At 35.1% G+C, this 13466-nt stretch overlaps 1 protein-coding gene across 3 annotated transcripts in view; it reads left to right on the plus strand.

Moving 5' to 3' along the window:
* The first annotated feature begins 2263 nt into the window (after positions 1-2263).
* The window catches only part of LOC138694607 (protein lin-9 homolog), a 34106-nt gene continuing 22903 nt past the window's right edge, over positions 2264-13466 (plus strand). For 2 of the 3 annotated variants that reach the window (XM_069818512.1, XM_069818510.1), the window contains exons 1-2: positions 2264-2522; positions 12817-13028. In XM_069818512.1, the coding sequence (XP_069674613.1) occupies positions 2483-2522; positions 12817-13028 (252 nt within the window). In that variant the 5' untranslated portion in view covers positions 2264-2482. Of the gene's footprint in view, positions 2523-11459; positions 11515-12816; positions 13029-13466 lie in introns of those variants that run through there. The other variant, XM_069818511.1, reaches the window with a different exon arrangement.

The raw sequence follows: 13466 nt of genomic DNA on the forward strand, positions 1-13466 counted from the left end.
TTCTCGTGTTAAATTTCAGAACACACGCACTCTTTGACTCCACATTACACTACACAAACACACCCTACAGGAAACAAAACAAAAGGCGCCAAGACTAGCAACAGCCAGTTCTGAAGAAGGTCAATAACAGACCGAAACATGTTACACCTATCAGTCATCTTAATCCACATATTGTGGCAACTGACAACAGCTGAGATTTGAGTTTCAAACTTCAACACAGTAATTTACATACATTTGAATACGAAAATGCTAAAATGTATAATTTTATGTAATATTACTAAGAATATGTAAAATACCTACACTTATGTAAATATATGTCATGAAATTCAGTTATAATGTCCTTAACATAGTAGTTTGTGAACATACAACTTTTCCCAGGGTCTAAATAGCAAGGAAAAAATATATAGTTACATAGAAATCCCAGTTCTACAGGGACATCATTTTATTTTTACTTCAATTTTTATTGTACCTGAGTTTTTGAATATACTTCACTCCCACCCCTTCTACTAAGGAAGTTCCAACTCCACACAGAACCAAGACCGCAGATAGTAAGCAGTACTGAGTTACTGGGTATAGTACGTTCCAGAAATATGTTCGCGTTTTCCAGTGACGAAAGAGCTTTCAATATTGAATCATATTTTCGCACAGGTACTGTCCGTTTGCCTACGTCGCATCCCGATTTCCCCCACCTGCTTCTGCTCGCCCCTCTGTAAAAGCTGGGCTGTCTTAGCTCTTTTCTGAAAACATTAATTTCTCTTAGGAATTGGAAGTTTACGTAATATTATACAGCTGTTTAATTTAACTTAAATAAAAGGGCCTCTTTAAGTAATTAACTGTCACGTGATTTCCTCCCTTTCTACAATCCTGCGGCATAACCACTTGGACGGACAGTAGATAGCATGTCTGAGTAATTTTATATTTTCGGGTCGGGCAGAAGTGAAGATTAAGTTTACAGTACGTAGAGTAGGTACAGAATTATTTCAACATGAGTTACTAGTACGAAGGACGAAACTGGCAATTGGAATTAGATGCAATAGTCTATAGTACGATAATATGCACAAAAGAACTGAAGCCTGTATCGAAATGAACGGCCACCATTTTCAAAATTGTGTTTAAATATTCATATTATGATTATTTTTCAATTTAACTTCTTTCTCTATATTGTACGCTAATGTGCTGTAGACAGTATACACTGCATAATGAATACGTTCGCATGGATAACTCACTTCGTGAGTAAAAACACTTATTCTTAATACAGTACTGTACTTTGATTAAAGAAAAACCTAATGAAAATGATCAAACTCAAAATCGCGATATTTCCTAGTTTCCGTAAATGGATGAACTACTTTTCTTCCATCCTATACCTAGTAGAGTGATTTGTGTTTTACGCCAGTATCATCGAACTCCAGTCTTGGAGGGGGGAGCAAGCGGTGTTTCCGGTTCTCTAAAGGTATAGACAGGTTAATATTAAAAATGTTAGTAAAAATAAAATGATGTCCCTATATTTATAGCAAGCAACTAAAATTATGTGTAACTAAGTATATCACTAACAATTATTAAATTTTAAAATTTTATTTACATAATGATACAAGATTTTTTTATGTTCGAGCAAAAATGATGCCGTGAAATCCAGATAAATACGTCGCATGGTCGCATCATATGACGTTCCGTTAGTATCTGGTGCTTCAGTTGCCTCTATAGTCTGACTGTACCGCGTGCATGACGTTATCGTTCGTAAACAGAGCAAGTGGCACACTCATCTCCCAGGTCCAGACGGATAATATCTATACATTCAATATTGGTCTGTGGTATGCATGTGGAGTGGACGCAAAATACCTCTGTTGCCTTCCCTCCGTCGCAAAAGAGGAGGGTGAGATAAGGAGAAACGAATAAATCATGCTTTAGTACGAATTGTTATGCGTACATGCTAAAACTGAAAACATCGACTGCTCACAGCTCTGTATGTTGCTTCACAGTGACAGTGAGCGAATGTTTTTAATTTCGGCAGTGGGAAGGACTTATTTTTATTGTCGCACACTTGTCCCTATCTCCCGTAATTCCGTTTCTAGTAATCGTAATTGTTATCGTATCGGCGTATCGGTCATCAGGCTCGGAGACATTCTGTGACCAGTCTCCTGGTCATTCACTTTTCGCGACTTGTGAGAACTCGAAACGTCACAATCTATTCTGTTATGAACGTTGTTTGACAGGTCCACTTGGTCTACTTTTCCTTGAATTCACCCACGTATCCCATAATGCATTGAAGTTTTTACGAACAGTGGTGCCGCCAACAATCAGTAACAAGTAGATACGTTGAGAGATTTGAAATTATAGAAATTTGTGCAATTAATGTAGAGGACTGGATATTATTTAGCGCTAATGTATATCTAGATTTTATTAAATTATATATATTGCAAAATTGACTTACCTTGTTGGATATCAGAAATACTTTGCATTGTGAAATTGGCTATCCTGATTACATATGCTTGAAGACTACGTCAATATGGCGGATCAACTTGAAAGTTAGTATTTTTACGTAAACGAATAGTATGTTTTAATTCTACATTGTCTTTTTTTGTACATTATTAAAATAGTGTGCATGTTGATATGCGGTCATATTTTATTTTATTGCGTGGTATGACATATTGTGTTTTGAAAATTCGAAAATCATCCTAATATTTGCCAATAGGAATCCTTCAGCGTATCGAATTGAATACGGTGTGAAAGTTTAAAAATTCAAAACTTACTTACATCTGTACATTCCATTTATGGTTTTTAAATGTTGATGACAAGTTATGGGACGATGAATTACTTTGAATTTAACTATTAAGAAAAAAATGCACAATTTATTTGTTAGTTTAATACAAATTACGTCCTTGAAGTGGGTGTATTTGATTAAATGTTAATCTATTCAAATTACTGATAACGTCAGTTGTTTAGTGTTCAGTAATTCCCATGGTTGTGTCATATGTATTGAGAAATACTAATTTAATGTTGCAATTACATTTCTTAGTTGCTTTATTTACTCATTGGTTAGAACATAATTTAACCTTACAATGTTATAAAATAGTTCATCAAATAACTTTATTAATTGTATGGTTGAGGTTATAAATTTACTTCACTACGTTAGATTTTCCGCTACAGCTTGTTTTTTCAGTTGCTGGTAGCTTTAGGATCTTGAAGTTTTGAATTTTGATCTTGGTTTAAACAAACACTGTAGAACTTCTAATATTGGATGGAATGACTAAATAACCTTCCTTTTTTTTTTATTATTAGCAAGTATCGACGAGGCCGCCATCTTTCAACAGTAGAGCTCCAGGGCACATACTTTCCCGTTAGAGTGTAAAGAGGTTGACAGTATGTCAGTCATAAGAAAACGTTTAATATTTGGTGAAACTGTAACCGGTCATGCTGGCCTTTTTATTTAATTTTTCTTTAAAAAATCTTTTTTCTTGATCTTCCAAAACCGAAAATTACTGAAAGATGCCAAAAAACACAGTTTAAATTTATAAAACCAAATTAGGCCTACACGTTACAAATTTAAAAAAAATCGCTAAAAATGGATAATTTCTACCAAGAAAAAAAAAATACAAAAAAAGTTACTGTTCACAAACATAGTACAGTTAAACTCCTTTTTTCTAAATTTAGCACAAAAAGAAAAAAAAGTGTATGCAAAGCATATCAAAACTCTGAACAAACTAACTTATTGATCCTATATCTTACTAAAACTCGCTTTCTATCTACTTATTAAAAAGCAAATAAGCAAGGACATACAGTACTAAGAGCCTGAACAAAGCTAACCTAACCTGTCACTCATCCTCGACTGTAGGAAAATTCGCTATCAAAAAATGTATATGCAAAGCCTGAAAAAAATCAAACCTAACCTGTCACTGATCCTCGACCTTTCGAAAACTCTCTTATTCCACAGATGCACAGTTTGCACAGACATGCAGCAGCCTATATCGGATATATGCTATGACTTAAAAAAAAGATCGTAATTCTTCAACATTCAACAGTAGCCTCTTTAAAAATTCCAAAACCGTCCATTGACAACTGTACCACAGAGCACACACTTTGGGTCCTGCCTCCTCCATGATCATTAACCAAGAGATTCAATGATCCACAGCAACTTCGCAGGATATAATAAAATATACCATTTACACTGGTCACTATCTGGGTGCAGGCACGTTTTCCCCTTCATGGGCATCAGTGAGCGGACAAAGGAGGGGAGGTAGTGGAAAAATAGTAGGAACCACTCGAAGTACAGTGTTGGTTGATTTGGGAGCATTGTGTACTAGTAGTCACTAATAAGTAGCCTATATAATAAATATTATTTCGTTGTAGATACGATAATTTCAATTTTAGTTGATACAACAACTGTGACTGAAATCCCTGATCACATATAACAGATTGATCAGCCTAATGGACTTTAAAGGCAACCATTTTTATCAATTTCACTACGCTGCCATCTAGCGACTACAAAAAAAGTCATGTTATAACCTTTATGAAATTGCATGTAGCAATTGTACTTCCATCTAATGCTACCAGCGTGGCTCAGTCGGTTAAGCCGCTTGACTGCCAGTCTGAAGTTGCACTCGGGTGCGGGTTCGATCCCCGCTTGGGCTGATTACCTGATTGGGTTTATTCCAAGGTTTTCCCCAACCGTAAAGTAAATGCCAGGTAATCTGTGGTGAATCCTCGGCCTCATCTCTCTGTCACCAATCTCATCGACACTAAATAACCTCGTAGTTGATACAGCGTCGTTAAATAACCAACTAAAGAAAACTTCCATCTGGCGATCATTACCAAAAAATGCCTTTTCGACGGTGGAGGCTCTGGTTGTTCTCATTTTATGTTGCCATTTTATAACATGAGAATGACCAATCTGATATATATATAAATAAAGGGTATGTGATCAGGGCTGAAATGAGTGCAGAATGTTCCAGAACTTAGGTCACCAACACCTACAGTTTTTAATTGTGAGTTGGAGGAGATGATGTTTATGTTTGCGAAAAGGGATGTAATTACAAAATGCAACGACGTCATACTGCTTGCCATGTAAGAGATTATCAGAAATATGAGGGAGCAGAGTGCTTAGAAGTAATAAAAGATATTTTTTATTTGGTTTATTTTAAAATGCTTTATCAACTGTGATGGTTATCTAGCGTCTAAGTGAGATGAAGGTGGTAATACCAACGAAATGAGTCCAGAGTCCAGTGCCAGAAGTTTCCCGGCATTTGCACAATCTTTTTCAAAACTAAAATATGCAGTGCACCTATCGAATATATGCCTATAAATGAGCTCTTTTTCAAAACTTAAACAAGTCCAATATATATGAAAATACTCTTCAGATGCCAAAAACTTACTTCTCTGCAATGAACAAAATATGTTCTATGGCGAAATATTAAAGATTTTTTTTTTTCAATTGATTTGTATAAATTTTTACCGAAGAAAAATCTTCGTTTATTACAGAGACACATAGCTATTAAATTGTAGCATTTTCTAAAAATGGACATGTTAAGTTTTGAAAAAAAAAAAAACTCCTCAAATAAAAGTAATTATATGATGTGATCCAGGAAACCCTGCCAAAAATTGTGAACATTATTTTATATTTTCTCCCTGTTGGTATAAAACCTGCAAAAATTAAAATTATGAGGACATCTTGGTTACACAACTTTTAACAAATATCACTTCGGAATAACATATGTATATATTACTTTCAGGGGGAAAGGAATTGGTCACTCTACCCCATTATCTCCTGGCCTGTTTGCCTCATAAGTGATGCCTTCTTGGTGTCGCTTGTGAGGTTCAAACCTGTCTTTGGACAGTTGACTAAACAACAACAGTATTACTTTCACGTCTTAATTTGAACTAAGTGTAAGATATTTTTAAACTTAGTTCAAATTAACATGTGAAAAATATATACATATTTTATTCCTAAATTAGTATTTCAAGCATTAATAAAACTACTGGTTTTTTACCTGTTTCCGGATAATGGCTATTATCACAGTTAAAAAAAATACTTTGTGAAGTTATATCTCATACTTAGTTTTAATTAAAAGTATTTAAATGTCCTGTTTTAACTGGAAACTACATTTTTGTATGAGATATGAATTTATGTGCTGTTTTGAAATATTTGCCGCCACAACCTGAGGTAGTATTGTGTCCTAAGTCACATTACTTACGTAAGTTAGAGAGGAAAGGAATACAGTAAGAATATTAATTTATTTATATTATATTCAGGATAAATCTGTGATTGTTTTTTCCAAATGCATGATGAGATTATTTATTTATTAAGCTTCATTTGTGGATTCTCTCCGGCACTGGGATTTGAACCTGGGTTTTCAGCTCTACGATGACGCAGAATATCTGCAGGGAAACATCATATGTACTTCAGTACATTAAAATAATATATTTATACTGCAAATGGGTATATACCCGGTGGCAATGGTAGTTAATTACACTGAATAATGATAATAATAAAACAATAAAAATAAAATTAATAATAATACTAATAACAATAATTAATACTACTACTACTACTACTACTACTACTACTACTACTACTACTACTACTGCTACTACTACTACTACTACTACTAATAATAATAGTAATAATAATAATAATAACAACAGGGAGCATCCTAAATTAAATGAAGCACGATCACTTAAAATAACATTTAAAGTAAATCTAATTTGTATCTTAACCCTAAGTTCGAAATAAAACCCACGAGTATGATATGTTCATAAATGCACAAATACTTTTTAGCACTACACTTATTTTGCTGACAACTCACTCACTGCACTGGAACTACGACACATTTCACTGGTTTTATCCTGATTTCACTAACACTTCAAAAACATTTCATTGTTCAAATACTTTACACTGCCACTGTAAACTATAAAACTTCACTTACACAACACACTTCACTGACACAACACACTTCACACTTCACTGATCCAACACTTCAGTAACAAATATCAATTACACCCTTTAAATAGTGTGTATAATATACTACCATCTATTAGTAAAGTTCTTAAGCCTATTTTTAAATACATTTTTGGTTATTGGTAAAGCCTTTAGTAAGTTTGCAGGTAAAGCATTCTAGTCCCTGATAGTACGATTGAGAAAAGAAAACTTTCCAGTGTCCGTCCTTTGTCTTCTTTCCCTCAATTTATATGAGTGGTCGTTCCTTGAAGAGTAATTTGGCGGCTGCAACCTATTTTTTATTTCTCTCCAGGCAGGCTCACCTCTGTGTGTTTTGAACATTGTGCATAATCGAATTCGCGTTCTCCTGTCTGTGAGTGTGGCCCATTTTAATGGTGAATTATTACGACAACACTTGAGAGCCTGTTTTTGAATCTTTTCCAGTGTCTTAATATGTTCTAATCTGTAAGGATTCCAACATGCAGCACCATATTCCATTACTGGACATACTAGTGATTTATATTCAATCTCTTTGGATTTATCAGAGCCTTTTCTTAGTACCCTCATCACAAAGTGTAATGCTCTCCATTCTTTTCCCGCTGTGTCAGTAACGTGTTCCCCCCAACTGAGATCGCTGCTAAATGTTATTCCTAGGTATTTACATTTGCTAACTTTCGGAATGTTTTCACCCCCTAACGTATAAGATGTAATTATTTAATTTATTTTTCTTGTAAAGCTGATGGCTTTGCACTTTAGAGAATTTATTTTCATTTTGACCAAGAAAACCACAATTTGCAATCTCGTGTAGAATGAATAGTTCAATAATATTATCAATTATCACAATGTTAAAAATATTGTATTTTCAAAATTTTATTTATGTTAAAAAAAAAAGTATCCAATATTTTAGGAGGTGATAGTATGCATCAAAACAAGAAAATAATGTCAAATAAATGCGGGTCCTACAACATATACTTTCTGAGATCTGAACACTTGTTCATAGAAGGTGCTCAATGTGACATCCATTTATGGCAATGCATTTCTCTGCCCTAAAATACAGCAGACTACCAGATAATCATACCTTAGTTGACATCCCTGGCATGGAATACTGATATGTCGCAAGGATACTGAAAACAAAAGTTTGGTTGCTGATATGAGTGGGGTTCAGCAGAGATGGTATTGTGAATTTTAGTAATCAACATATGTGGGCTGATGAAAATCCCCATGCAGTTGAAGAAACAAGCCATCAGCACTGATTCTCAATCAATGTATGGGCAGACGTTCTTGACGATAGATTAATAGGGCTATATCACAGAAATTAACTGAGGCTTATTATCAGGACTTTCTTATTAACATATTGCCTATCTTGCTGGAGAATGTACCCTGTCAGCAAAGACTACAGATGTGGTTGATGCAAGATGGTGCACCAGCACATTCTCTCCGCAGTGTGCCTGAACACTTGATGCTGACATTTCAGGACTGCTGGATTGGTCTGAGAGGCCCCAAACCTTGGCCTGCTTGTTCCCCAAACCTAAATCTCCTAGACTTTTGATTATGGGGATATATGAAGGAATTGGTCTATGCCACTCCAATCAACAATGTGCAGACACTACAGGATCGCGTCTTCAATGCATGTCAGTACATGCAAGAACAACCAGGTCAATTTCAAAGAGAGTATGATTCCTTATGCTAAAGGGAGAGGAATCATGAATGGACCTCACATTGAGCATCTCCTATGAACAAGTGTTCAGATCTCAGAAAGTATGTGTTGTAGGACCCATGTTTATTAGATATTATTTATTTGCTTTGATGTATACTAGCACTTCCTAAAATAGTGGATACTTTTTTTACACCCTGTGTGTGTGTTTTTTTTTTATTTATTTAAAAATATGTGAAAATCATCTAATAACTCATACTTCATTATTTTCTTAATGGTAAAATGTTACTTTCTCTATGTACTATTACAGTATCGTCATAGGTATAATTATAATTATTGTTATATTCATAATAATAATAATAATAATAATAATAATAATAATAATAATAATAATCCTCATCTCGTGACCATCACCACTACCATTACCTGCAACAAAAACAAGTTCTGGTAAATCTTTATTAAAATGAACATGTAGTCACATGTTCATATGTAGCTATATTTACAAGGCTGCCACTGCAGCATGTATGTGCATTGATAACAAGCATCATAGCCATATTATCCTTGATCTTGATTCGTTCAACCCATGCGGGCAGTGGGGCAAATATCAGGAGCCTGATAGGACTTTGTAATGATGGAATCTGATCTACACGAACATCAACTAGCGGGAAATCCATACACTATCAGACATTATGAAGAAACATGTCACAGTAACTTTGTAATCTTAGAAGCATATGGACCTCTGGTTACCAGAAAGCCATTATTCTATCACAATACAGGTAAAGTCACAAAAATCAAATACACGCAGAACACACTTAAGTTTTACTGCTTGACCACCACTTCTTAAGCCTAAATAAATGCACTCAAACTGACATTAACTTCAAAAATGTAATTTTTGTATTTTATTGGCATTGTCATGATGGATAATATAATTATCTAATACATGTATAGCTCGCGCAAGAAATGATTACTGAAAAGCAATGATGGCGTTGCTGTCTGTTTTGACGTGTGTATGTAGGCATGCCAAGGAGGGAGAGGTGCGAGCTGATGGAAGTACTGTCTCTTCCAAAAAGATGAACAAATGAGGACATCGCTGTGGAAATAAAGAACGTAGGAAGAGAAAAATTCGAAGCTTATTAAACGCGCAACATATATTTACGAATGAAATAATAATACCGTGCGATACAAGACACGTATTCGCATGCAATGGAACAAACTAAAGTCGTAATGTAACTATCACAACGCAAGACTGATTCTATCGATGTCATTTCTCTTCTGACTGTACTCTTGAATTTCATTCAAGTTATCTCGTGACCTTTCCTGTCGCCCGCTCTTCCTTATCGCAGTGTTTGATTCGCATTCCTTCCTTCGGTAATCCGTACTTGCGAGACATATATATATATATATATATATATATGGGGTAATGTATATGTCTTGGACCTGTCTCTAGTGCAGAAAGATGGCCTTGCTGATGCTTGCTACATAATTAACTTCCTATTTTTTTTTTTTTGTAAGGAATTCATTAGGAAGCTGCAGTAGATAGATTGCTGGACTGTTGATTCTGTACATGATTTGAGGATTTGTGTGTATGATTTTATCTCGCCAAGAAAAATGAATAATTTTTGACTTGTAAGATCTATTTTATTTTTTTATTTTAGTAGATTATTTTACGATGCTTTATCAACATCTTAGGTTATTTAGCGTCTGAATGATATGAAGGTGATAATGCCGGTGAAATGAGTCCGGGGTCCAGCACCGATAGTTACCCATATTGGGTTGAGGAAAAACCCCGGAAAAAACCTGAACCAGGTAACTTGCCCTGACTGGGAATCGCACCCAGGCCACCTGGTTTTCGGCCAGAAGTGCTAACCGTTATTCCACAGGTGTGGGCTGTAAGATCTATGGAATACAATAAATTAAAAGAGAAAAATGAAAATTGTAATAGTATAACTTAGTAATAATTTTAGTTGTTTCTAATTTGCATGAAGTAATAGTGAATGGTGTCTTCTTATGAATGAATAGCTATTAGTAAAGTTTGGCAACTAATGTTTTATGAGTAAACATTTCGGAATATAAATAATTTTTTTATGTAACTGGAGAGCGCATTTTGTGGCTGTTATTGTGTGAATTTGAAATTAATTATTAATAAAAACACACTCATAAATTGCAATAGAAAGCACATGAACTGTAGCTTTGTAATTTTGGTAGGTGTGAAAATCTCTTACCCCAATATATTATTTGGTATACTTTGTTGTTAGTGACAAATTAAAGCTCTCTAAAGCAACAAACCAACTTTTGACGGCTCTGTATCATATAATTTTTGAACTTCCAACCTTCTTACTCTTTCTGAGTAAGGGTGTAGACTGCTATGGAAACACTTAGGCATGAATAGCCCATTGTGCATCCCATAAACTGGAAATCAATCCAGAAATCGCATTGTGTGACCAACTTTGTGAGTTGCTGAGGGAACTCCCATCCACTCCCTGGATTCCTCAACCAATGGGAACTGGATACGTTATTTGCCTGCCTGGAGCCACACAGAAAGTGGACATGGCATTACTACAAAGATGTATTCTCTAACTTTACTTCTGCTCTTATTTTCCTGCCCATCCACAGCTGTCTGACATTAGGGTGACATTTTTCTTATGGGGCAATATATTACCTTTACACACCCACCTTGGAGTAATGAAGTAAATTATGTTGTCCATTTCTGGAGATCAACATTAGATATAAAGCAAAATATTTTGTGGAAAGTTATGATCAGCAGCAGTTGAAATTAATTTCAAAACAGTGAATTCATATGTTTTAAAAACATAATAAGTCATACTTGTCTATCTTCTTCAGTGAAAAGCATACAAGTGAAAGAGGGAAATAGGCCTGTGTGGAGAAACAGTAATGGAGAGAGAATTAAGTTCTCGAATTGCATTCTCTCTTTGTAAGCAATTTAAATGTGAATGTACAGGGTGTGTATAAAGTCACTATTTTCGGATAGAAACAGAAAATGAAACTAAATACTACTTTATATCCTTAAAGAGGTAATTTAATATAAACCTAAAGCAACTACTACTCATTACCATAAAGAAGTACAGAACTCAATGAGTTTCCACGTGAGCACTATCTTGTATCTCTGCAAAGCTCACATCGCAAAGCTGTTTCACGGAAAACATTTTCCAACCTCCATGGAGTAATTCATATAACTGCTTGCAAAATACAATCTCTCAAAACTACCAAAATTATCGACTTTTGTTTCATACACTTTGGATTTTACAAAGCCCAAGCAAAGAACTCTAAGTGTTAAATCCGGTGATCTTGGTGGCCATAGTCTGTCATCATCCCACCCAATCCAGCGAGCGATTTGAAAATCGATCATTGAAGTAATCTAGACAATGGCTGCATAGTGACATGAAGTCCGATTTTTGTTTTGTAATTTATTTAATGAGTTTTATTCTTGCTTATTTATTTGCTTTTAAAAGTTTTTGCGTGATTTAGTTATTTTTGTGCGCTCCATCCTGCTGAAATATGACATCATGAATGATTCCATCTTGAAGTAGTTGCGGCTCTAGGAATTGCTGAAGCATATCAAGGTAAACAGTCCCAGTTACTGTTTTTTTCCACAAAGAAAAGAGGGCTCTACTCTTGTGACTTTGTCATTCCAAGCCACACATTAATCTTTGGCGAATCCCTCTCCCACGTAACAAATTCCTTCCACAAATGTGGAAGGTAGCCTCATCACTAAACAGAATGTGCTTCATAAAACGTTCATCTCCAATCTGATCAGTTGATTCTGCACACACAGCTGCTCGTGTTGGGTAATCTTCTTCATGAAGATCGTGTAGGGTCTGAATGTGGTAAGCATTCTTCCCTAATAAGATCTTGATATGCTTGATTCCTCTTCAAATAGTTTACATGTCAATGCAATACTTCGGCATTAAAATTTATGCAAGAACTCAAATAGACCTGTAGCTTTGTCGGTAGGTTCTCATTTGTTGAAACGTCATGAAATCTCTCTCCAATAACACTACATGTTTGTCCTTGGATATGAAATGTCATGACCAGTATACATTCTTTTTTATTCATTCTTGATCATAATCCTCAATGTAGTTAAAAAGCACGCGCCAAGGATAGATAGTGACTTTATAGGCTCTCTGTATATTGGAAACCCTTGTTGAAGTAGAATATTACAATCATAAGTTAACCATAAATATTGTCACCCAAAAGACACTTTTATTATATTCAGATGAATCTGCAGCAGCATTACTAACATTTAAGAATGGAGGCGTGAATTATGATGGCATCAAGCAGGAAAGTACAGATGATGGCATGGACGTTGATCAGGAGGAGGAACCAATTCTTGGACCAGCTGCTTTGGGATTAAAACGAGTTGGGGAGGAGATGCCTCCAAGACCGCAAACTCAACAGCCTGGATTGGTGCTCAACAGACGAGGAATGGTGAGATAAATATGTTGTATCGCCTAGGCAACAAAATGTGATGTCACATATATATTTTGAATTAATGATTAGTTATAGAAAGCTTTTTTGTGTTAGTAAATTTTGCAGGAGATTTATTCCCTTACATACTGTATTTCTGTTTCATGTAAGGGCTCATTAAATTTAGAGTAGGAGTGCTCAGTAGTATCTGAATTAAGCTCTAATTTTAAGTTTTATTACCATTAATTTGCGAGAGTACTATAAGATTAAAACAGTTACAGTGAATGAGGAATGATGACATCTATAATAATGATGGTGATATTAGTGATGATGGCTACAAGGAAGTGGCAGCACTTGGACTGTGACAGATGGAGGAAATTTCTTGAAAAGTGAATTGTAGAGCCATAGATGGTGTCATGTTGACTACAAAGATGACAACTTATAATGTGAATTCTGTTA

This window comes from Periplaneta americana, chromosome 2 (genome assembly GCF_040183065.1).
Source record: "Periplaneta americana isolate PAMFEO1 chromosome 2, P.americana_PAMFEO1_priV1, whole genome shotgun sequence".
In the NCBI taxonomy this organism is placed as follows: domain Eukaryota; kingdom Metazoa; phylum Arthropoda; class Insecta; order Blattodea; family Blattidae; genus Periplaneta; species Periplaneta americana.